The sequence below is a fragment of the Caretta caretta genome, chromosome 10, assembly GCF_965140235.1.
Source record: "Caretta caretta isolate rCarCar2 chromosome 10, rCarCar1.hap1, whole genome shotgun sequence".
In the NCBI taxonomy this organism is placed as follows: Eukaryota; Metazoa; Chordata; order Testudines; family Cheloniidae; genus Caretta; species Caretta caretta.
In genome coordinates, this window is record NC_134215.1 from 11,327,371 (window position 1) to 11,350,796 (window position 23,426).

Below are 23,426 nucleotides of genomic sequence, written 5' to 3' on the forward strand. Positions count from 1 at the left end.
CATGGCCCTATTGGGGAGGGTCCCTCATGTTGGGTGCCAGGCCAGACGCTGTGCGTGGGGCCCTTGTGTGGGTGTCTGGCCCTCGCCTGGCTAACCCCATCAGTAGGGCTTCCCTAGCGCCTTCCTGCGGGGGCTCCCCTGCTCTGTGGTCTCCCAACTCCGAGCAAACACTTGGTTGTCCCAGCCCCGTGACGAAGCCGCTTCCCCAAACGCCGGGCGCAGAGACGCTTGGCCCGGGCGTCCCGTGCCCTGTTCATCCGGGTATTGGCGCGGCTGCCGCGGCTGGTTGCCATGGTCTCGGAAACCCGGAAGTTCTGAGGGGAGGGGGTTCGATCCAGGCCGGGCCCGGCGGACGCTGCCCCTCAGGCCGCCCTGTCCTCCCTCCCGCCTGGTGACATGCACCTGCCGAGCCCGCTCCCCCGAAGCGGCGCCTGCGACCCAGCCACTGCCTGAGCTCCGCTCGCGCCATGTCCCTGGCGACCAGCGAGGCGGCCACGGAGCGGGAGCTGGTGAGCACGGGAACAGGACCGCGGGAATCGAATGGGAGCGGTTGGAAGAGGGGCCGGGACCTGATGGAGAGGGGGAGGGGGACAGACTGGGATTGGGACCGAGGGAGATGGGTAAGGGGGCGGTGGGGCCGGGGGAGATGGAATGGGACCGAGGACCGGGGAAGATGGGGAAGGGGCGGTGGGACCGGGACCGGGGGAGGGGGCGGTGGGACCGGGGGAGATGGGACTGGGACCGAGGGAGATGGGGAAGGGGGGCAGTGGGACCAGGACCGGGGGAGATGGACTGGGACCGAGGGAGATGGGGAAGGGGGGCAGTGGGACCAGGACCGGGGGAGATGGACTGGGACCGAGGGAGATGGGGTGGGGGCGGTGGGACCAGGGGAGATGGGGAGGGGGGACAGACTGGGATTGGGACCGAGGGAGATGGGGTGGGGGCAGTGGGATCAGGACCAGGAAGATGGGAATGGGGGCAGTGGGACTGGGGGAGATGGGGAGCGGGCAGTGGGACCGGGGAAGATGGGAAGGGGGCAGTGGGACCGGGACCAAGGAAGATGGGGAGGGTGCAATGGGAGCAGGACAGGGGACAATGAGGTCAGGGCAGATGGGGTTGGGGGACAGTGGAACTGGGACAAGAGGAGATGGGGAGGAGGTAGAGGGACCAAGGCAGGGGACATGGGGACTGGGACCAGGGCAGATGGGGAGGGGGACATTGGGACCAGGGACAGGACCAAGACTGATGGGGACGGAGGACAGTGGGACCGAGGCAGATGTGTGGTGTGGAGAGGCTGTGGGAGCTGAAGGGTAGGACTGGGATGCCCACTACCCTAGTGTCCCTGGGGCAAGTACAACCTTCTCTCCAGTAGCGCAAAAGGTGGGGCATCGTGATGACACCTCACTATGAATTTTTAATATGATGTGCCTGGGATTGTGCATGCTGTGGTGACACCAAGGGGCTTTGACATCATGGAGTGTGATGAGGAGCTATCTAGCTCAGTTCCTATTTTGGCACCCATCATCATAGTTTCTGAGCACCTCCTGAGAAGACTCCCTTGATATTGCGCTCTTCCTTCCCTGCCGACAAGAGACAGGGTTAAGGGTTTTTTTCTAAATGGATGTGGCAACAGTGTCATGCACTGAGATACTGATGTGGTTTGACTTCTCTTGATACAATATTTCTCAGCAGCTCAGTGTAGATGCCTCCTCACACTGTAGCGAGGTTTGTGCACGTTGTGAAGATGCCATGTAAGAAGGTTTTGAAACCTGTGGCAGTTCAGTCAAAATGTTGTGTGTAAGATGTGTTGGACGCACAAATATGTGGTAAAACTCTTTCTAGACTGGGTATAAGGGCTCCTGGGTGCTAATGCCCTTGTTGCCACCAGCTCACTCTTTGACCTTGGGAAGGACTCTTCACCTGTTTGTGCTTTAGTGTCCTCATCTGTAAAATTACTTCCCTGTCACCTCCATTGCTTTAGACTTCTTGGGTTCCTATGCTGAAAGCCATACTGTTCTATTACTGTCTGGCACAGTCTTTCTATCTGTCCCTTTTGTATAACCTCTTCAAGGAGAGAAGGAGATGCAGGTTTTCAGGAATGGAAGATTCTATTTGTTGAAGATTTATATGCACATTAGTTAGTTTTGCTTCTCCCCCTCTCTTGTTTATCCGTCCCCATTGCTGCTGTTCCCTGTCTAATTTTTAACATAGCTGATGGAGTTGCACAGTGATATCCAGCAAAGTGATAAAATGCTCCAAGAATAACCTGTCAGTATGCTGCTAGGAACATTGAGCCAGGAAATTAAAAACTGTATGGCATAGTGTATGAAATGTGTGCCTACCTGCACTCAGCCAGGCTGAAAAGCTGCTTTATCTGTTCTTAATATTTTCTATGCTGCCTTCTTTCCTGTCAGCCAATGCTTTAAAATCTGCTTTATCTCTTCTGCTGCTTCTCACAATGAGCTAGATCTGGATCTTGCCTAGGAACAGAGCTGTGTCTGTAAGTGCCAGTGAAGCCAGCAGCAAGTGGAAATTAATTGCATGGTCCTTACAGCAAGGGAGACATAACATGAAAATCTCATGAAATTGAAATTTTCCAAACTTCCGTTCTGTCCTGGATATTCTCATGTATGACAAGTAGGCAAAGATCATCCGTTGGCTCAGTATGAAGAGAGAGTACTCTTCTGTATTGGTGCCATGTTAAACCATTAGCTATTTTCAGGTACTGTGATCTGACGGGATAAACATGGGAAACCTATCCGTCTACCCATTTTAGATACTTTTATGGCCCCCATTACCTTCGTGTCTCATGTGTTTATCCTCACAACACCAGCGAGGTAGGGAAGTGCTGTTATCCTCATTTTACAGAAGGGAAACTGAGGCACGGGGGCTAAGTGACTTGCCTAAGATCACACGGGAAATCTGTGGCAGAGTAGGGAATTGAACAAGGGTCTCATAAGTGCCTTAACCACTGGACAGTCCTTCCTCTCTGAATTCCAATGCTGAGTCTTTCACTAACCCACTGTCTAACCCTGGTCAAATCACTGAACCTTTCTATGCTTCTGGTTCCTTGTCTTTAAAATGAGGGTGGCGATACTTGCCTCAGGGTTGTTGTGAGGGTTGCTTAATGTTGCGATTGAAAATGTGAAGCAGCGTATATGTGCTAAGGTATTAATACTGGACTAATTAGCCACCCAATACTCTTTGGAGAGCCTGTAAATGGGAGAATGTTAAGGTTCATATAAGCATCTCTGGTCATATTGCCTCTAGAATATTAACAAACACTGAAAAATAGTTACTACTTATTAAATGCAGAGTTACTTGAGAGAGGGATGCTTACAGGTACATCATACTCTTTTATTAGACTAAAGGCACTGAAAAGGGGGCATGCAGATATGAAGTTGGCCTTCCTGCCAACTGCTCTGGCCATCTCACCCAGCATTGTCATAAGCTGTCAGAGAAAAGATAGTGATGATTTAAAAATAATAATAGAAATGTTGTTTAATGAGAAGTGAGATTTTTTATTACAAGTTTAGGAAAATGTTAGGGTTTCCATGGACATTTTTCATTTGCTTTATATGTAATTCTTACGTTACTACCTTTTCTGAAATTGATCTAGCACTCTGCAGTGATTTTTCATTCTACACCTACTGATACTGTCTGATATTGTGAATAAGCAGTCCAGGTTGCTGTAGCCCAGATTTTCAACATTTTAGGGTCAGATCTTGCAGAAATTTTTCCCAAGTACATTATCTCTTTGTAATGCAGTGAAAGAGTACACAGTTGAATTTACTGCAGTGATTGTTATAAAAAAGCTTTGTGGTGTATTATTTAAGTTCTGGTGATCTATATATTAACCAACCATCTAGAGTGCAGAAAAAGTTATACTGTACATATCTACTCCCCAGGGAGATGACAGTCTGTCTGCTGTAACCTACGAATCTGACACAGAGATGGTGAGTTTTGTCAGCAATGTGCTTTTAGTAAACACTTAAAAAACTTCTTAGAATCTGCGTGCATCCCACACAGCATATCCCGGTTATGTCTACTGATTATTGGTAGATACTTTAGAAAGTAGAGCTAACTATATTGTTCTAACAAAGAATTTGACATATGGGGGCTCCAGTAATTCCAAACATTGCTGGGCTTTCAAAATTCTCATGCTTGGTCTGAGACACTTTGCAAATGACATTCAGTGAATTTCTCAATACCATGTCTAGTATGCTCTAGTTGAATTGAACAAGTAATGGTTCTTACAATTCCCTAAAACATGGAAGCCCCATTCTCTGCCCTGTAATAGTCCTGCACCTCTAAGGACTTGCTGATTCCCATATTTAAGAGGACAGGTAAACCTCACAGAGTTGTTCAATAAATGAGGAAAAATAGGTAGCTTTGGCTTTGTAGCATGCACTATTGTGGGGCAGCACTTTAATTGTGTGTTGTTTTGTTTCGGTGCGCACTTACCGTACTTTCATTCATTTGCTATAGCGTGCTGCAGTAGCATTTGGACTTGGTAAAACTAGACCAATTGGGATAGCTATGTTGAATCCCTTTTGTTCTACATGTAGTCATGCACTACAGTCTTGTTTCTTAGAAGAGTTAATATTGTTTTATTAGATCTCTGCTGATTCCCCATTAGAAGTAGCTGTAGTTTCTGTTTTTCAGATTACTTGCTGAGGTGTTTTAGGAATAGGAGAGTTTGAATACAGAAAGCCTATTTTTATTTTTCTTCCAGAAACAGAAGAAGAAAACGTCTCAAAAACCCCCAAAGTCACCAAGTAAGTGTTACCAAATTTTTTCTTCTGTCTTCTTTGTCCTGAATGAGATTATCTCCATGGGACACAACACCTTGAAGAGATGCGCAAAATAAGAACATCTGTGATTCTCTATTGAATGTGGAGCCTTCTCATCTGAGTGTTATATCCTATAACAAGAGACATTTGACTTTTCTAGGAGTTGGATTGGAGTTTACAGTTTTCCGGGCGTTCTTGTCCTGGGTACTAACTGAGTAGTAATGTACTTTTCCCTTGTGGTGGCAAGCAGTTTGCAGATAAAATCACAGAGTGCCTTTTATTTCGTTGGAGAAATGCTGTGTCCTTTGCTGTTCCTGGGCAGAAAGAAATCCAAAGTTTTGGGGTCTAGAAGTACTGAAGCAGTGCATCCTAACATCCAGTGGACCTAGTGGGTTGCAGATTATGTGAGTCATGGAGGCTGCAGAAGGGTTTAGGCCATTCCATTTTTCATTTAGCACTATAATTCCATGGTTAAGGAAATTGTCCCCTGTTGTCATAGAATCCTTAATGTCTATAAACTGCAGATAAAACCTTTTATTTATTTTTTAAGTCCATTCACAGTAAACTGTCCAATATTCAATTTATCTTCCTGGAATCTGTATTTCATACCTGATATTTATGTGTTTTATAAATAGTATATAATATTTCTAAACAGTGGACTTTTTCTAACTTGCTAGGTTTTGATTAGGTGCTTCCCTTTCTTTGTACCTACAAACACCCTCCTCTTTCTGAACTACCTATGATTATATGGTCAATTTGTCTTAAAAATAGCACTTTTATTTCTGTCATGACCTTTGTGACATCACTTTTGACTATGCTTTTATTGATGTCATAAAGGCTGTGGCAAACTGGCACACATAAAAGTGCTCTCTTCTGTTGAGCCATACAATATCTTTTGTGTAGGTAGTACATATATGTATACTCGATTTTTAATAGATCATTTCAATGTATTAATTTAGGTGGTGTGTGTATATTTCTTATGGGTGCATAGATGTGTTTAAAGTGTACACACAAATATATCTGTATATATTAAGTCGTGTGACTATTCCTCTCTTTCTAAACTTACTCATCTTTGTAACAGCTATTTCTGGAAGGTGGACTTTTTTCTTATTTTGATGTGGCTGTGTTCCACTTGCCTTTTGTTGTTATTTTTAGGAGCTAAGCACTTAAGGTGTTATAGAATGTATTTTGATAATTCGGAAGACTGTATCAGGGATTATGTTCAAGAAGGAGAAAATTGTTTTGTGACAGCAACTGTAATAATGCTATGGTGGGTATTTTGCATCACTGAAATATTTTCTCTGCCCTTAGAATCTCCATATATCTCCAGCACATACCTGTATCCTAAAAAGGCTGCAGTTTGGAGGTCCTTGAAGGGAACAGGGAGGTCCTTGAAGGAGAACCCAATGGTTAAAACACCAAGGCAGATGTGGCTAGGATCTCTGAAGCAAGGTATCACTGTAGAAATTCCATCCACATCTGCAAGTGAAATTTCATAGGGGTTTATAATGCAGTCCTGATTTAAGTGGGTGCAGCTTCCATTCAGTCCAGTATAAATTAATTTTGTTTACTCCAGGGTTGCATTTGGTCCACATTTAAAATGTTTACATTTTACATTTAAAAGTTTGCTTAAGACCATTTTTGTTGGTTAATCAATATTTGCATAACTTTCTCTTCAGTGTTGAGTACCTGTAGGCTCTGGGATGCCTCCAAACAGAAATTTGTCCTTGATTAGATGCCTAGCTGAAATTTACTTTGTTGGTGTCTGGTTCGTTTGTTAGGAATGAATTTGACTTACATAATTCTTGACAGTTTTTGGATGTACTTGTTTCTAGTGGGGGTTTGTAGAGGCAGCCAGAGCTGTTCTGGGCTTTGCTGTTGCATTCACTCAGGGTGAATTGAATGTATAGTTATCTGGGTTTTTTTCTCATTACTAGCTGGTATGAGCCAGCCCCTGAAATCAGACTTTGATGTGACGCAGGCACGGACTAACCTTTCCAGCAGCACTCCAGAATATCTAAAGGAAGCTCTAGGCATGAAAAAGCCAAAGCATGCTCGTTCTTCTAGCAATGGTGAGTTCAGAAACTATGGCAATATTGTTTTGTTTAAGGTCCTTGCTTTGGTAAGGCAACCGCTCCTCTAATTCTAACCCGTAGAACAAACTCTCAAAATGTGGTCTCTGTGAGCTGGCTGGTCACATGGTGCTGGCTCTCCTTATTTCTAGCTACTTAAGTACATAAGACATCCGACTACCTGGAATTCTGTGTAAAGTATTGACTCTCTTTGTTACTTCTCTCTATAAAGTGTTTGTGATACATTATGTTACTATGTAAAAATCAGTTCGACTGTATGAGAAAATCAAAAGGAACACACACACTTGAATATTGCTTTTTCTCCCTTTAACAATAAATTATACATTTAAAAATCACGCTTCTGTCTGAAAATTTTGTTAAGAGTAACTCCTAAGATTCCTATAACTTACGAGGCTAGAGAAGTACACATTTTTCTATTTTTTTCCAAAGTAGTGTGTGGCTTTTGAGAGAGCTTTGCAAGTTGTTGGTTTCAGTATTTTCCATTATATGGTCCATTAGTTTGTCTTGTTTTTGTATGACTCTTTCATACAGCAATTGGGGGGAGAGAGGTTTGGGGTTATATGTTTTATTTTTTAAAGAAAAAATTGCCCCCCAAATCTGGCAGTAGTTTCAGGTGCAGCTGCAGCAGCTGAAACACTCTGTTTTCAATATATTTTTTTAATTGACTAATTTCAAATTCATGCTCTTGAAGCATTATTTATTATCTATGAGATTGTCATTCAGAAAAATAAATGCCTGTTTCAGATTTCCTTTTGTGAAGAGTTTTCCTTATTTTGTGTCTTTCTTTCTGCAGGCTACATCCCTGGAACACCTGACTACAAAGAAAAGGAAGATATGTATGATGAGATTATTGAACTGAAGAAGGTACACTTGCTTTGCTGCTTGAATAGAAAAGTCCTATCTGTCTCATCCGTCTGTGGGTACCCAGCCCTGACCAGATCAGCAGGGTCTGGTGCCTATACCTGGAAGAGCCACCGAGCTTCTTCACTTCAGTGGTGTAAGGACTGTACTGAAACCATGCCTGTTTAAAGAGATTTCATTTTCCTGATGGTGTGGCAGTCAGTTCTTCTGCAAGTGGGAAGCCATGAAGTATACCCAAAACACTGAACAAATCCCTACCTGGACTTTGAAAAAGTTGATTGGGATTGGTTCCTTTGCCACTTGAATTTCCATAACATCCCCTGATTATTCTTTTAATGATTAAAAGTCAGCCAGTTGGGTCTATGTGTACATCAAGATGGGTGTTGGGCTTGACTCTTGGGCAAAGCTGAGCCAGGCTCTTGGTTAGAGGGAGGAGCTGAGATGGAAGTACCGGCAGACAATCATCTTGGCTGTTCCAGTGGCTCCAGTAAAGTTGCCCTGCCATTGAAGTCTCTTTTTTTCCCCTCCTCTCCGTACCCTGCAACTTTCCCTCTTAATCAGTCCTAATCCAATGTGATGGTCCTCTTCTTGCTTTTCCTTCATTTTAATTGGGTTGCTCTTGGTGTCCAAGAGTGAGTTAATTGTAAAAGCTTACAATGTGCCTCTGACTTTCTTCTGCCTGGAGAACTTAGGCAGAATTTCTAGATGAACCTGTGATTTTTTTGTTCCATTTTAGACAATACAGGCTCAGAAAAGCGAGGGGGATAGGATGAAAACAAAGATCCGACGACTGGAGGAGGAGAATAACAGGAAGGATCGACAAATTGAGCAGCTGTTGGATCCTTCCAGGGTGAGTCTTGTAACCTTTCCCTAGCATAGCTGATAGCAGGATGTTAGTTTACCATATTGGTGCAAGATAGTGAAAATGGTGTTTTTGAATTTTTAGTGTCAAACTGAAAGGTCAGCCTGTTCACAGTCAGTAAGGGAAACTCATGTCTCAGACATGAAAAGTCTGTAACATGATGGCTCCAACTTGAATATGGTTTCTAAGAACTTTCAAGGTAAGTGTGGTAGGGGAGCATAGGAGGTAATACTAAATCAGGCCTGCCCCCGTGCCCATCATTTCTCTATTCTGAATATCTCAATTGTAGTAATGGGGAGCTTACCTAAGACAGAGATACAGCCCATACCAGATGATTTCTGTTCTGTGTATCCAAGTTTGCCATTCCAACCTATCCATTAACTGGAAGCACGAAGTTCAATTCAAGGACAACTTATACCTCATATTTTATAGATGAGTTTATTTAGGAGAAGATAATTGTCATTTCTAATGGCAAATTTAAGCCCACTTACTGAGTTATTTATCTGATGGTGGGGAGCCAAGCCCTGTGCACAGTGAATGGCAGGTATGGTCCTGACTCCTCACCCGTAGAGCAGAAGGAAAACCCTATTGTAAGACCAGTGAGCCTAGAAGAGAAACACTTAGTCACTATTGTGATTGATGGCACAGAAAATCCTTAGATAAGTGTAAGAACATGTTCCTGGGCTGGAGGCTAGGAGGAAAATCTGCAGGGAGGAAGCTGAAGAAGAATTTAACACAACTAAGTTGATTTTGTTGTCTTCTGTTGCAGGGCTCTGATTTTGCCCAGACTTTGGCGGAGAAGAACAATACTAAATGGGTAATTGTTTCTTCACCTGCACCTTCATCTATGATTTTTCTACTTTCCAGCTGAACCCTTACTGATAGAAAAATATCCAAGATACAGGAGGAGACAATACAGTTTAATTAGGCAATCATATTAGTGATGTCTTCATTATTGCCAGATAGAAGACCTGTAACAAAGGTCTAGAATTAACAGCAATTCAAAGCGCCTTTTCTCATCCTCAGGATAAATGTGTTTGCATCAGTACATCAGCTTATTCATAGCCCTGAATTTAGGAGAGTAGATGTATATTTGCACTCTCCACCTCTTTTCCCACACCCCTTAATAGTGAATGGATACAATTATCAAAGTTTATGTTTTTATTTAGTGACTACATGCTACATGAAATTCAGTAAAGACAAGTGCACAGTGCTACGTTTAGGAAGGAAAATTCAAATGCACAACTTCAAAATGGAACATAACTGGCCAAGCAGCAGTTCTGCAAAAAAAACCTGGTGGTTATAGGGGATCACAAATTGAAGATGAGCCAACAATGTGATGCAGTGGCCAAAAAGGCGAAGATCATTCTGGGGTGTATAAACTGGAGAGTTGTGTGTAAGACATGGATGGTAATTGTTCTACTCTATTCAGCATTGGTGGACCTCAGCTGGAGTATTGGATCCCGTTTTAGGTGCCACACATTAAGAAGGATGTGGACAAACTGGAGACAGTCTAGAGGAGAGCAACAAAAATAATAAAAGGTTTAGACAACTTGACCTTTGAGGAAAGATTAAAAAAAATTGGACATGTTTAGTCTTGAGAAAAGAAAACTGAGAGGTGACCTGATAAGTCTTCAAATATGGGCTGTTAGAAAGAGGACGGTGATTAATTATTCTTCATGTCCACTGAAGGTAGGACAAGAAGTAGAGGGCTTAATCTGCAGCAAGGGAGATTTAGGTTAGATATTAAGAAAAACTTCCTAACTATAAGGATAGTTAAGCACTAGAATAGGTTACTAAGGGAGGTTGTGGAATCCCCATCATTGGAGGTTTTTAAGAACGGGTAAGACAAACACCTATCAGGGTGGTCTAGTTATATTTGGTCCTGCCTCAGCACGGGGAGATGGACTAGATGACCTCTTCAGGTCCTTTCCAACTTTACATTTCTATGACTGTATACTTATGTTTTAGTGGTTTTTGCACTCAGCTCTTAATGTGGTTATATTTAACCTAGCTGTTTGTTAGGCATCTGGTTTAACTCTCTCCCTCTAAGGATAGCAGTAATGCTTACAGTTTGTTTTGTCCTGTTATATATATGGCTAAATATTTCTGATTAGATGGATTTAGAAAGATGAAGTGGGATTCCTGGGACACAGGAATGCTGACTGGAGATTATGAGATTTCTCTAGAACTGATGAGCTGTGTTCTTTCCTTTCGGTAGGTAATCAATGGACTGAAGCAGAAGATTCTCAAGCTGGAACAGCAATGCAAAGAGAAAGACAACACTATCAAGTATGGCTCTTTTGGGGCAAGGAAATGTATTGGATAAGGGAATTGGACATCCATTTTCTTACGGAGTTAGATTCTCTGATTCCTTGGGAAAGATGAATTAAGTCATAACCACATGTGACTCTCGCCATACCCTTCCCAGATATTTTAAACCATTAATGGTCATTCCTTCGTTATCAGGTCTCCTGATGTTACTGTTGTATTCTTCCATTTTCAGCAAATTCCAGACACAAGTGAAGACCACTAATTTGGAAGAGATGAGGATTGCTATGGAGACCTACTATGAGGAGGTACATCTGGTGAGGCCCCTGCCCATGTAAACAGGGAGGAGAGGTTCAATTATAGAATCTAGGTAGAAACCTTGAACAGTTTTACACTTGTTTCTTAGAGCCCAGCTGCACCTGCCTGTGTGTGAAAGTCAAGTAGATGTGCATGTGTTTTTTGTGTGTGTGTGTGTGTATATATATATATATATAAGCACCAACTACGTGTACTTGTAAAAAGCCTTGGTGTAAAGTAGAAAACCTATTTTTAATTAAACGAGGCAAGTAATGAAACTAATACAGTGTACAGCTCTGAGCACAGCATCCATATTAGTGCCAGTAGGACCATACTCTCATTTTTGGCTATGGCATTGTTACCTGTGCTAATGCCACAAGGATCTTACTTTTATTTTCACTTACCAGACACTGCTTAATAGGTTAGAATTCTGAGCTTTCCAACAGCTAAGTCTTTTCTGTGCCAGCTATGTATGTCCGTAAAGGCAATCTATCTTTTGTACTTCAGATTCATCGTCTCCAAACTCTGCTGGCAAAATCTGAGGATGTGGGGAAAAAGTACGTTCATTTCTTTTGGGACATGTGCATGTATATGTTTTTGATATATACTTTGTATACTATACTCAGTGATGGAAAACAACTGTATGTAAATTGTTGTTTGTCTCATAATTTAGACACTGGTGGATTTGCTTTTCCACGCTACCTCTGTTGACTTCACAGTGCGCATGTCACACCCATGTTGCTTCCACAGTAGATCTGTCACTCTGAATTGATGGGCTTTTAATGAGGAAAACATAAGGCATCTACCTAAATTAGAGTTTTAAATTCCCATCCTGTATCACCAAAACAGGATCCCCCTGAAGAGACACTAAATCAAAAGAACACACTCATTGTCAAACAGAACAAAGAAATATATTTTAATTTACAGGGAAAACAAATATTAACGCTGTTTGAAAGCAAAGCAAAACATTTAAAGCAGAGCAACTGACAGCTCAAAAAAGAATTTCTAGCATTTATTCCCCATAAAAGGAAATCCATTTCCTTACCCCGAAAATTGAACTGCTTCTCCTGGCAACACTACATGTATAGAGATTGTTGGATATTTGATTTATGCACATTTAAGTTACTTCTGTAGACTGCTCTAGAATGTGTGCTGCAAATAAAGAAAGTGAAAATAATCCAATAGTGCAGAGGCATTGGTCCGCTTTATGACTGAGACTGAACAATGGTAGCGGTTTGGAGGTGTTAGGATGTCGTGGGAGTGAGACATCGAGCAGTGTCTCTGCAGACGTGTCTGGTTGTGTGATTGCTGCTCATGTAGGCATACCCAAGCTAGCTTTGCTTTAGCCAGGTCAAAGCTAACTTGAGTAACAATAGCTGTGAAGCCGCGGCAGCATGGGCACAAGCTAGCGTGGGCATGAACACGGGCTAGCCACTCAAGTCTGTACCCAGGGTCAGGAAGCTAGTCTGTGCCGCTGCCAGTGCTGCTGCAGATACGCTGCTATTGTCACTTGAGCTTTGATCTAGGACAGGCCCATAGATGAAAGGTAGCTCAGATATGCTTACATGCTCACCTCCTGATTGAAGTGTAGACATGCCCTTAGGCCAGTTTACTAATGCTTGTCCCTGATGGACCAGGGATCAAGAGGAGATGCATGCTGAGCAAAACATACTGCAGTGAATCTAAAAACAAAACACAAAGGCAAAATATAAAATGTTAATAACGTTACAGTGTGTCACCTGCCTAACCAAAGGCACATAGGGAGTTGGAGAATGATTAATTAGGAACATTACAGTATTAAAATTAGCGATTGATCTGAACCAAAGTTCTGGGCCAGGCATTTGGGGAAAATTCAGATCCAAATCCCAACTTTGCAGCTCAGGCACATCTCTAATTACAATATATAAAAGTACCAGTATGATATACCTGCCCTCTAAACTAAGAATCAGCAGAACTGGATTATAATCATATAATCATCAGGATTATAATAGCAGGGTTAGAACAGGATTAGAATAGTGGGGGGTTGTAGGTCATGCTTGAGGCTAATTGCTAAATGGTGTTGAGGAAGCTTGCACAATGACTGCTTCCATTTTACCTAAATATAGATAATGCTGTTAGTCTCATTATTAAAAATTAAAAGGAAAAATCAAGACAACAAATTAGCTTGTGAGTGGGGGATGTGAGCACCTAATACCCTTCTGGCCCCTACTCAAAGTGATGTCCACTCCTTCGCTGCAGGAGTGTTTCTCCAAAATGGGCATATTGGAGAGGAATATTCGGGGAGGGATGAAGGAGATATTTTGGAGGAATCTGTATTCCTAAAATAGTTTTAAATTCTAAATTAAAAATTATCCAGATGATATCCATGGAGATTATAGACATGAAGATAAAGATTCTGGAGCAGTGATGGAAGCTATCTTGAAGACGATAGAGAAAGGTCTGTGCAGTAGGATGAAGTTAGCAATATGGCAATGCTCAAGATTGCTTTCAAAGTATCTAGTGTAATATGATTTTAATTTAATCTGTATCATGAATATGAGTAACGTGAGAGGAAAATTACATTCAGAGAGCAAAGTAAGTGTAGATGTGCAAAGCAGTGTTAGTCCAGCCACCTGAAAGATGAAGGCAGAGTACTGGTTAGACAGGACGGATGATGATCTGCTGAGCATGGAAGATAATATCTCAGTACTTCAGAGTGTGCTTGTGCTTCCCTGTCTGAAACACAATGGGCCATTTTAATCCTTGGCATAACTGCTTAAAATCAATGCGATTCCACCAGAACTGTGGATGGGTAATACTGTATATTCCTTCTGTTCCCCTGTTCTGTCATTTGTGGTGGATTAAAAACTGGAATTTAGTTTGTTGCTATTAAAAATATTTCATTTCTTTTGGCTCAGGCGTGCAATGAGTTAATGAAGTAGTCTTTCAGTGCTAAAGGCTATCAAATTCAATTTAAGTTACAGGTGAAAATGAGTCATCAGTTCTCCTTCTCGTCCTCATTTGTACATAACTCAAAAAAAAAAATAATGGTGAGGACAGTCTCTGCCAATTGCATGACTGGCAGTCTTTACTCACAAGGCCAAGGACTGGAATAGCAAATGATGCTGAAGGTCAGAACTATGGTGCCTGCCTGGATGGTTCCAGACTCAAGTTATAGTGTGTCTAGTCTCTCCTTTCCTGAATCTTAATACCCTTGCCTTTTAGAACTATGTGTATTCAAAATAAACCTTTAAAGTACATGTTGACTTTGTTGAGCAGGGTGCAAAAAAAGAACTAGGCAATTATCCTTTAATTTCTCCAAAAATAACTAAATTCCTCTGGCATCAGAGGGTGTGATGTCCCTTTGCTGCCAAAGTTAAAAAACCTTCAGCTCCTCAGTATGGTCCATTCCACGCAATCTGCCACTCTGTGATTGTTTATTTTATCTTGACAGCTGCCTGAAATAATGGGCATTGAGTGATGCAGGTACCATTTCTGTCATCTCCCCATTTTTCTCTCTGGGGCAGTCCTATAAAAAAACAAGCCCTTCCTTGTTTGGTTGTTTGTTTTCACTTTGTTTCTCTTCGTAGACCTTTTAAGAGTGACTTGGGCCCAGTTTTTCATACTGGTTATGCCATATCCATGACTGTCTTCCCCTTCTCCGGTAGGCTGCCATTGTGACTGTGTTCCAGAGCGCAGAGATGTGTGGCTTCTTCACAGACTGTTTTATCTATTGGCCATTGTGACTGGCATTTGGCCATGGCAGGGCTTGGTCAATTCGTTAAGCCTCTCAGCATTGTTTGCTGGGCAAGGTTGCTCTATAACCTGGGTCTCTCCTATAGCAGTACAGAGTAGTTTGTTCCAGGTCATCAGGAATCCTGTAGTAGGAACAATCTTTACAACCACTTCTAATGGAAGTTGAGTTACCTTCAGTACTTCCAGTAGAATAATTAAAAAGAAAAACTGAAGCAACATCATCTAGTTCTGGAGGCTTTGAACACATTGTAGTCTTTGACTTGTCTGTTTCCTGGTGTTGCCACCACCCTCTGTTACCTGCATTCTCCAAGTCTGTTTCTTATGTAGTGTTGATTCCAGTGTATCTTTATAAGTGGAGAGATAAGCTTGGTAGGGGACTTCCTTCAAAGGGAAAGAGCATCTGATAACTGAATGTGGTACTAACATATCTGAAAATATAGCTTCTTACTTAGAAATTACTTGTAATGCATTGCTTCTCCTTCCCAAATTCACCCTTCCCTCTCCTAACCCCAATCTGCTTGTTTATTGAGTGTGCGGGGGTTTCTCATTTGTAGTTATTGCCTCTGTGTGCTGTGTCTGAGCCTAAACCCCTGCTCTTGTCCCCTTTTCCAAGCACAGATCCGTTCCAGAGAACAGAGAATCCCAGAAACAGCTGAAGGTGCTGAATGCTGCTGTTCTGCGATTATCCAAGAACATCAAGGAGCTACAGGATGAAAATAAGAGCCTGAAAGCAGATCTAGACCAAGTGCTGAGCAGTTCCCCTGCTTCCAGCAAAACAAAAAGTATGTGTTGAAAAGTTAAGGTAGGGAACTAGGCTTCACAGTACACAGAAAGGAGGAGAGAGGCACAGTTCATAGACTACATGGCAGTATGGATACACCTCCTAGAGGCATTGCAAATGTGTTACCTGAAAATGGGCAGCAATCAGTCTGTAACCATTATTCCAGGAGCATCAAACTGGCTCCTTGAGTGGACTGAACTACCTTTTCAGTTAGGGTCTGTGGGCCAGGAGTCACTAGCAAGGGGCACATTTTGCTGTCTCATCTGACTGAAGAATGTGTCTCTGTAGCTGGCAAAGTTACAGATCGTACTGGAAGACAATTACATTCTGTTTTGAAAAAGTAAATGCCTTTGTGAAACCGTCCTTCTACTGGTCACTAAGGTTGGTCTACACTACAGACTTATGTTGATTTAACTACGTTGCTCAGGGGTGTGGAAAATTCATAGCCCTGAGTGACAGTTATACCAACCTAACCCCGGTGTAGACAGCGCTATTTGATGTGAGGGCTTCTTCTGTTGACATAGCTACCACCTCTTGGGAGGTGGAGTACCTACACCAATGGGAGAAGCTCTCCTGTTGGCATAGGTAGCATATTCACTAAGTGCTACAGCGGTACAGCTGCACCTCTGTATGTGTAGACAAACCCTAATTTACCCTTTTATGCATTCCCATCACAGTCAGTTCACACACACACCCCATCCCCATTTGTCAGTTTTCTCTCTTTTGTTTACCCACAACCCAATCCCCCACTGCCTTTGGGGAGTCTTCCTCATTCTCTTTTTCCCTCCCCCACCCTTGTGGCATTTCCCCTCTGGGTGCTGTTCTCTGAAGGGGGAGTGAGGAGCATTGTGGGCTATGTGGCAGCAGGAATCAGGGAAGAGGGTGACCCAGAGCTCTGGTGTGGGGTACTCAATCAGGCATGAGTTCCCTCCTCAATTCCAGTTACTCCAGCTCCCCAGTCTCTTTGAGCTACAGCATGCACCGGTAGGTCAGACCCCTTTGTTAAATCAGAGGGAATTACAGACTGGAGGAAAGTGTCCTGGGGCCATGTGTTTGACACCCATGCTTTTATCCATTCAGAGAGCATGGAGGAACAAGACATTCCCCATAAAGCCCTGTTTTCCATCATCCAAAAATGTACTGTACTGGTTTAAATGGTCTAATTTGAAACCTGAAATGGTCTGAGTAGGATGTCAAACATTTCTAGACCATTCTGTCTTTCAAAGTCATCCTCTCTAAAGCTGGTTTTCAGTCTCCTACAATGAGGTGGACCTTATGAATGGACACAAGCTTCCTTTTTCTAGGGATTTGTGTCTCACCAATCCAGCTTCTTGTTTAAAACCTTGTTACCTTCTTTAGATTACAATGAGTGGAGCAGACAGAGGCTGGTGAGACGGATTTCAGAACTGGAAAAAGTGAGTGACAGAAATAATACAGCCTGCCTTATCAGTGGTACAGCAGAAAACATAAAGTCACTGATCTGTGTTCATGATGCCTTATCCTTCCAAGTATCAGCTCTTATACATCTGAACAGCTATCTGTACTGTTCCCTTTTCTGCTGTGCCATACTCATCTTGTATAGCTGCGGCTTTAAGATTAATCTCCCTTTGATCCTGCTTTCCTTTCCGCTTTCCTAGCCTGGGCCAGATCCTCATCTGGTGTAAATCAGTATGGCTCCATTGAAGTCAGTTTATACCAGATGAGTATCTTCCTCCCTCTGTCCCCCTCCTCCCCATATCTTATAGAAGCAGAAAGAGAAAATTTTCAATTTCCCTCCCCCCCGAACCTCTAGGAAGTACATGAGATGGAGAACAACAGATTGCAGTCATCAGCTAATGGTACATCACCACTGCTTGCTCTGCCACCTTCAGCTTCTGTACAGCTGGATCAGCCAGCCACTCAAGAACCTGATCCCCTTGAAGAATGTGAGCGTCTCCGAGGGTTGGTGAAGAAACTGAAAGGTGATAGGAGTGCACTTCAAAATCAACTGGCCAGTAAATAGTAAGTCTGACTATTGTCTGGGATGTTACAGTCTCTGGCCTTGTCTACACTAAAGGGAAAAGTCAATCTAAGCTATGCAATTTGAGTTACGTGAATAGTGAACCTCAAATCGACGTAGCTTAGATCTACTTTACCGCGGGGTCCACACTACGCGACATCGACGGGAGAGCGATTGGTGGTCTATTTAGTGAGTTTCACTAGACACAGTAAATTGACCTCCGATGCATCTATCGCCGCATCTTTGATCCTCCGGTAAGTGTAGACAAGCCCTCTGTGACGGTCTTTTCATAGGTATGAAGTGTTTCACATTGTATCATGAGAGGAGCTATGTAAAAAGTTTCTCAGATTTTAAAGAAATCTGAAACATTTGAGGTTTTGGGAGGGGTTTGGCTGGATTTGCAAAAAAGGTTTAAAAATCTACTCTTTGTCAAATCAGCTTTGTAAAAAGTTGCTATGAATGCAAGATTGACCATCAAAAATGGAAACTTCTGCTTGTTACGGAAGAATTTTAAAGGCTAATGACATTTTTGGCAAGATAACATTTGAAGAACACTAAAATTTCATAGTTGCTTCTTTAAATCATTTTGTGAACCTTTTTCAGTTTTGCTGTGAGAATTTTGCAACAGAAGTTTTGACCTAATCCACTATTTTCTCCTCTGAAATATACCTCTCATTTTCTTCTATACTATGGCATTCACCCTCCAACTGAGCAGCTGAATTCCTTTGCTATTGCTTACAGTAATTGTGTTTCTCAGTGCATGGAGAGACAGCTTAACTTTACCAGGTGCTTAGATGTGTGCACAGAGCAGCCTGTATTTTAATATGATCTTTCAGTGCAAAGATGCACATGGACAAAGACCTAATATCAAAAGCATGCAAAAAGTCCTTTTTCATCTAAACCATGTATATCATAGTGTATGGTTATAAGGACAAATATATACTTATTTAAAATATAAAATTCCTGTTCAATTTAAACAAACAGATTTTATTCAACATTAGAAGTGTAAGCAGCAAATAATTCCTCTAATGCACTGAAATGCAAATTATATGAACATTGCCTTAGTGCTTAATTCCCTATTCTTATACAGTTCAGAGGTGAAGCAATTACAGCAAGCAAAGACTGAATTGGAGAGGAAGCTGCAAAAGCTGCAGGAGATGGAGAAAGAAAAGAGTGAAAAACAGGAGACTTTGAGGTACCTTGATAGGCATATTCCAATTTTGAAAGGAACTGATAAAGTTGAGTATGACACAGTTCTCATACTAAGTGGTTCAAAATATGAAGAATGTCAAAAGAAATGTGGGGAACGATGAGTAAATGAGATATCTGGGCAGAACTGTTTGGGCTAAATGATGATAATCTTGGAATAAGTTTTGGGGGACGATGATTTGAAGTATGAATGACATCTCTGTGTCTGGAGGGATGGGGGACTGAGGAGTATGGTGGAAGAGCTGAAATGTAGGATTAAAGTTGGGCTGTCAAGCGATTAAAAAAATTAATCATGCTATTAATCGCGTTGTTAAACAATAATAGAAAACAATTTAAATATTTTTGGATGTTTTCTACATTTTCAAATACATTGATTTCAATTACGAAGTGTACAGTGCTCACTTTATATTTTCGATTAAAAATATTTGCACTGTAAAAAACAAAAGAAATAGTATTTTTCAATTCACTTCATACAAGTACTGTAGTGTAGTCTCTTTATCATGAACATTGAATTTACAAATGTAGAATTATGTACAAACAAATAACTGCATTCAAAAATAAAACAATGTAAAACTTTAGATTCTACAAGTCCACTCAATCCTACTTCTTGTTCAGCCAATCATTCAGACAAACAAGTTTGGTTAAAATTTGCAGGAGATAATGCTGCTCGTTTCTTTTTCACAGTGTCACCTGAGAGTGAGAACAGGCATTTGCATGGCACTCTTGTAGCTGGTGTCGCAAGATACATGCCAGATGCTCTAAAGAGTCATATGTCTCTTCATGCTTCAACCACCATTCCAGAGGACAGATTCTGCTTGATTCCGATCCAAAGCAGACGCATGTTCATTTTCATTATCTGAGTCAGATGCCACTAGCAGAAGGTTGATTTTCTTTTTTGGTAGTTCAGGTTCTGTAATTTCTGCATCAGAATGTTGCTCTTTTAAGATTTCCGAAAGCATACTCCACACCTCATCCTTCTCAGAGTTTGGATGGCACTTCAGATGCTTAAACCTTGGGTCGAGTGCTGTAGCTATTTTTAGAAATCTCACATTGGTACCTTCTTTGCGTTTTGTCAAATCTGCTGTGAAAGTGTTCTTAAAACAAACATGTGCTGGGTCATCATCCGAGACTGCTATAACATGAAATAGATGGCAGAATGCGGGTAAAACAGTAGGGGACATACAATTCTCCCCCAAGGAGTTCAGTCACAAATTTAATTAACGCATTATTTTTTTAATGAGCATCATCAGCATGGAAGCATGAAGGGGCATACGAATGTTTAGCATGTCTGGCACGTAAATACCTTGCAACGCCGGCTACAAAAGTGCCATGCGAACACCTGATCTCACTTTAAGGTGACATTGTAAATAAGAAACAGACAGCAGTATCTCCCATAAATATAAATAAACTTGTTTGTCTCAGTGATTGGCTGAACAAGAAGTAGGACTGAGTGGACTTGTAGGCTCTGAAGTTTTACATTGTTTTGTTTTTGAGTGCTGTTATGTAGCAAAAAAAATCTACATTTGTAAGTTACACTTTCATGATAAAGAGATTGCACTACAGTACATTGAGGTGAATTGAAAAATACTATTTCTTTTGTTTATAATTTTTACAGTGCAAATATTTGTAATAAAAATAATAATATAAAATGAGCACTGTACACTTTGTATTCTGTGCTATAATAGAAATCAATATATTTGAAAATGTAGAAAAACATTCAAAAATATTTAATAAATTTCATTTGGTATTCTATTGTTTAACAGTGTGGTTAATCACAATTATTATTATTATTTTTTTTTAGTTAATCGCATGAGTTAACTGCAATTAATTGACGGCCCTAGATTAAAGTAAACCATGAAAAGCTGGTGCATGAGGCTGGATGACCTTTTCTTGTCCTTCTCTTTGCTTATGAGGAGAGAGCTGTAGATCCTCTACCGTACCCTTCCATCCTGACTCCTAACTTTGGTTTCCCATCCACTAGGGGTGTTACAGTATTTAGAACTGAGCAGTGATCATTAGAGAGACAATCGTGGCAAAAAATGTGTTCCTGTTACATTGATCAGAAACTAACATCAAGCCAAAGTAAAAAACACAATTTTGCCACAATCTTGTATCTGCCAGTCACTGAATTATTGGGTCAGGTGCAGAGGCATAAAAAATAGCATCAAAAGTATCACTGTGACCTTGGTCACTGTTCATTTGAACTTAGTACTATGACATCTCTCTTTGTGAGTTCATTTCCATATCTGTCACTGTGGAGACGTGCATTGTGTGCTCCTGTACAGCAGAAAAGTTCTGGCTACAAATAACTACGCACTCCTAACTATAGGGAGGAAATCCAGAGTCTTACACAGAAAGTGAGAGAACTGGAGGTGGAACTACATGAAGACAAGAGACAAACTGCAGATGATACCATGGAAACGCCAAACAAGGTATAACCTCATTCTTTCTTGCATCCCATTTATACCCTTACAAACTGGGCAGCTGAAGTCTTTCTGGTTGATAGATAGTCAGGTCCATGATGCAACTGTGATTTCTTCAGATCCCTTCATATACTAACTTAAACTGTAACCGAGGAAGGTTGTTGCTTGTTTAAACCAATTTCATCTGTAAATTATAATTTCCCTAGATGTGCCTTTCATTTGCATATGTGCCCTCAAGGGAAGAATGTCAGCATGCAGTCCCTTTTGTCGCTAATCCTTTCAGAAACAGTTGTACTTTATGGGCCAAATCCTGCAGTCTTCACTGAGGACCAGATTGACAAAGGTATTTAAGCACCTAAAGATGTGGATAGGTACCTCATGGGATTTACAAAAGCTCTTGAGTTAGGCACCTAACTCACTTAATGCATATATAAAAGTGCCTAAGGTGTCCATCTGCATTTTTAGATGCTTAAATACCATTGTCAGTCTGGTCCCAGCTTCTTACACAAGCAAAATTCCCATTGAATTCATTATGAGTTCTGCTGGAGTAAGGATTGTAGACTTTGGCCCTCTGGGTGTGTGATGAGTGGGCTTTATTTAATCGATTCATAGATTGTAACTCTTGCGTAACATAGGCTGTAGAATTTCACCCAGTAGTTTCTGCATCAAATCTATAATTTCTGGGCATATCTTTTAGAAAGATATCAAATCTTGATTTAAAGATGGATAATGCACTACATTGGTAAATTGTTCCAGTGGTTAATTACCCAAAAATTTGTCCCTACGCTTCATGGTGATTGTCTACCCTAAATGTAAAGCTGGTCCTTGCTTGCTCAGTGCAGTATTACAAGAGCTCACATGTTGAAAAGATTATTTTTTAAACAGAAAAAATAACTGTGGGGCTAAAAACGCTTCAAGCAGATACTTTTAGGTTAAGAATATAGAGTAGTACATTCAGTTTGCATTGGACGTTTTTTCACACCACCAAAGAGAAATACATTGCAGAGCCTTCTCATGATTCTTTTCCATGCATCTGCATTTTTAATAATACTCAACAAATTTAAAAATAAAATCCTCGGGTGCATGAACAGAAACTACTAAGATACCAAAACTGATATTCGTATCTGTTAGAAGGCTTGTGCTTTGACAGCTTTTGTTTCTATATGACTACTAATTTTTATCATCATGCAGTTTGCACAGTTGTGCGAAGATTTCCTAAATAAAGCTAGTGTATTACATTGATGCTTTTTCTTTGTTTGGTATTGCATGTATTTTCCCGGAGATCCAAAGGCTATGACTTTTTATTAATTTGTAGACATTGCATGAATTGGTCTCAGATTCAATACCTGGCCACTTAGCCCCTTGAACCGCATATCTCTTTAGTCTGTTGTCTATATTGCCAAAAGTATGCACCTTCTCCCATTAGGATTAGCTTTTTTTAGTCTATAATCCAAAAATGGACTTTTTGGTGCTAGTTCCTACTTCCAGGGTGCTGTGATGAATTATGCAGTATTTGTCTTCAGCAAACTGAACCGTTATACACAGTATGCAAAAGACTGTGGTGATAGGGAGTTTCAAGTAAGTAATAACCTTCCTTGGTTACAGTTCAAGATAGTATATGAAGGGATCTGAAGGTGGTTTTGATCACTGTGTAATGAAAAATAGACACCACAACATGGACAACAACATAATATGAATAAGAGTGCCTGCTTGCATAAGAGGATGATGTTTTTGACATAAGATGCCATTCTGTCTGGGTCAGTTTTATGAGAAGTAGGAAGTTCTTTGTTTTTATCCTTACTTTTCCTTTGCTTTCCAAGTTGTTGATTTGTTAAAAGTATAAAGAGGAACAGGATTGTGTTCATTTACATTGGACTCCCCTTGTTGGTGTTTCAGGATGGCCATCCCATCAGTAAGTTGAAACAAATGAGTATGGGACCAATCGTGCGGTTCTTACACTTGCAAAACTCCAGTGAAAATTAGTGCAAGTTTTGCCTGTGAAATGACTGCAAAATCAGGTCCTTCGTCATAGGTTCTCAAGCTGTCAGTATTACAAGTTAAGTCATTTTTCAACAAGAGAGTAACTGCCACTCTGGGATGGG

The 23,426-nt window shown here is 41.3% G+C and overlaps 1 protein-coding gene across 4 annotated transcripts in view; it reads left to right on the plus strand.

Annotated features, from left to right (window-relative positions):
* The first annotated feature begins 257 nt into the window (after positions 1-257).
* The window catches only part of IQCE (IQ motif containing E), a 43,159-nt gene continuing 19,990 nt past the window's right edge, over positions 258-23,426 (plus strand). For 3 of the 4 annotated variants that reach the window (XR_007358803.1, XR_007358804.1, XM_048866835.2), the window contains exons 1-16: positions 258-509; positions 3,909-3,956; positions 4,736-4,778; positions 6,105-6,245; positions 6,731-6,865; positions 7,680-7,750; positions 8,484-8,597; positions 9,379-9,426; positions 10,831-10,901; positions 11,116-11,197; positions 11,685-11,734; positions 15,531-15,694; positions 17,053-17,108; positions 17,486-17,694; positions 18,783-18,887; positions 21,231-21,333. Coding sequence is in view for 2 of the 4 variants with exons in the window: in XM_048866835.2 (XP_048722792.1) it covers positions 468-509; positions 3,909-3,956; positions 4,736-4,778; positions 6,105-6,245; positions 6,731-6,865; positions 7,680-7,750; positions 8,484-8,597; positions 9,379-9,426; positions 10,831-10,901; positions 11,116-11,197; positions 11,685-11,734; positions 15,531-15,694; positions 17,053-17,108; positions 17,486-17,694; positions 18,783-18,887; positions 21,231-21,333 (1,482 nt within the window). In the remaining 2 variants the exon portion in view is untranslated. The remainder of the gene's footprint in view (positions 510-3,908; positions 3,957-4,735; positions 4,779-6,104; positions 6,246-6,730; positions 6,866-7,679; positions 7,751-8,483; positions 8,598-9,378; positions 9,427-10,830; positions 10,902-11,115; positions 11,198-11,684; positions 11,735-15,530; positions 15,695-17,052; positions 17,109-17,485; positions 17,695-18,782; positions 18,888-21,230; positions 21,334-23,426) is intronic. The other variant, XM_048866836.2, reaches the window with a different exon arrangement.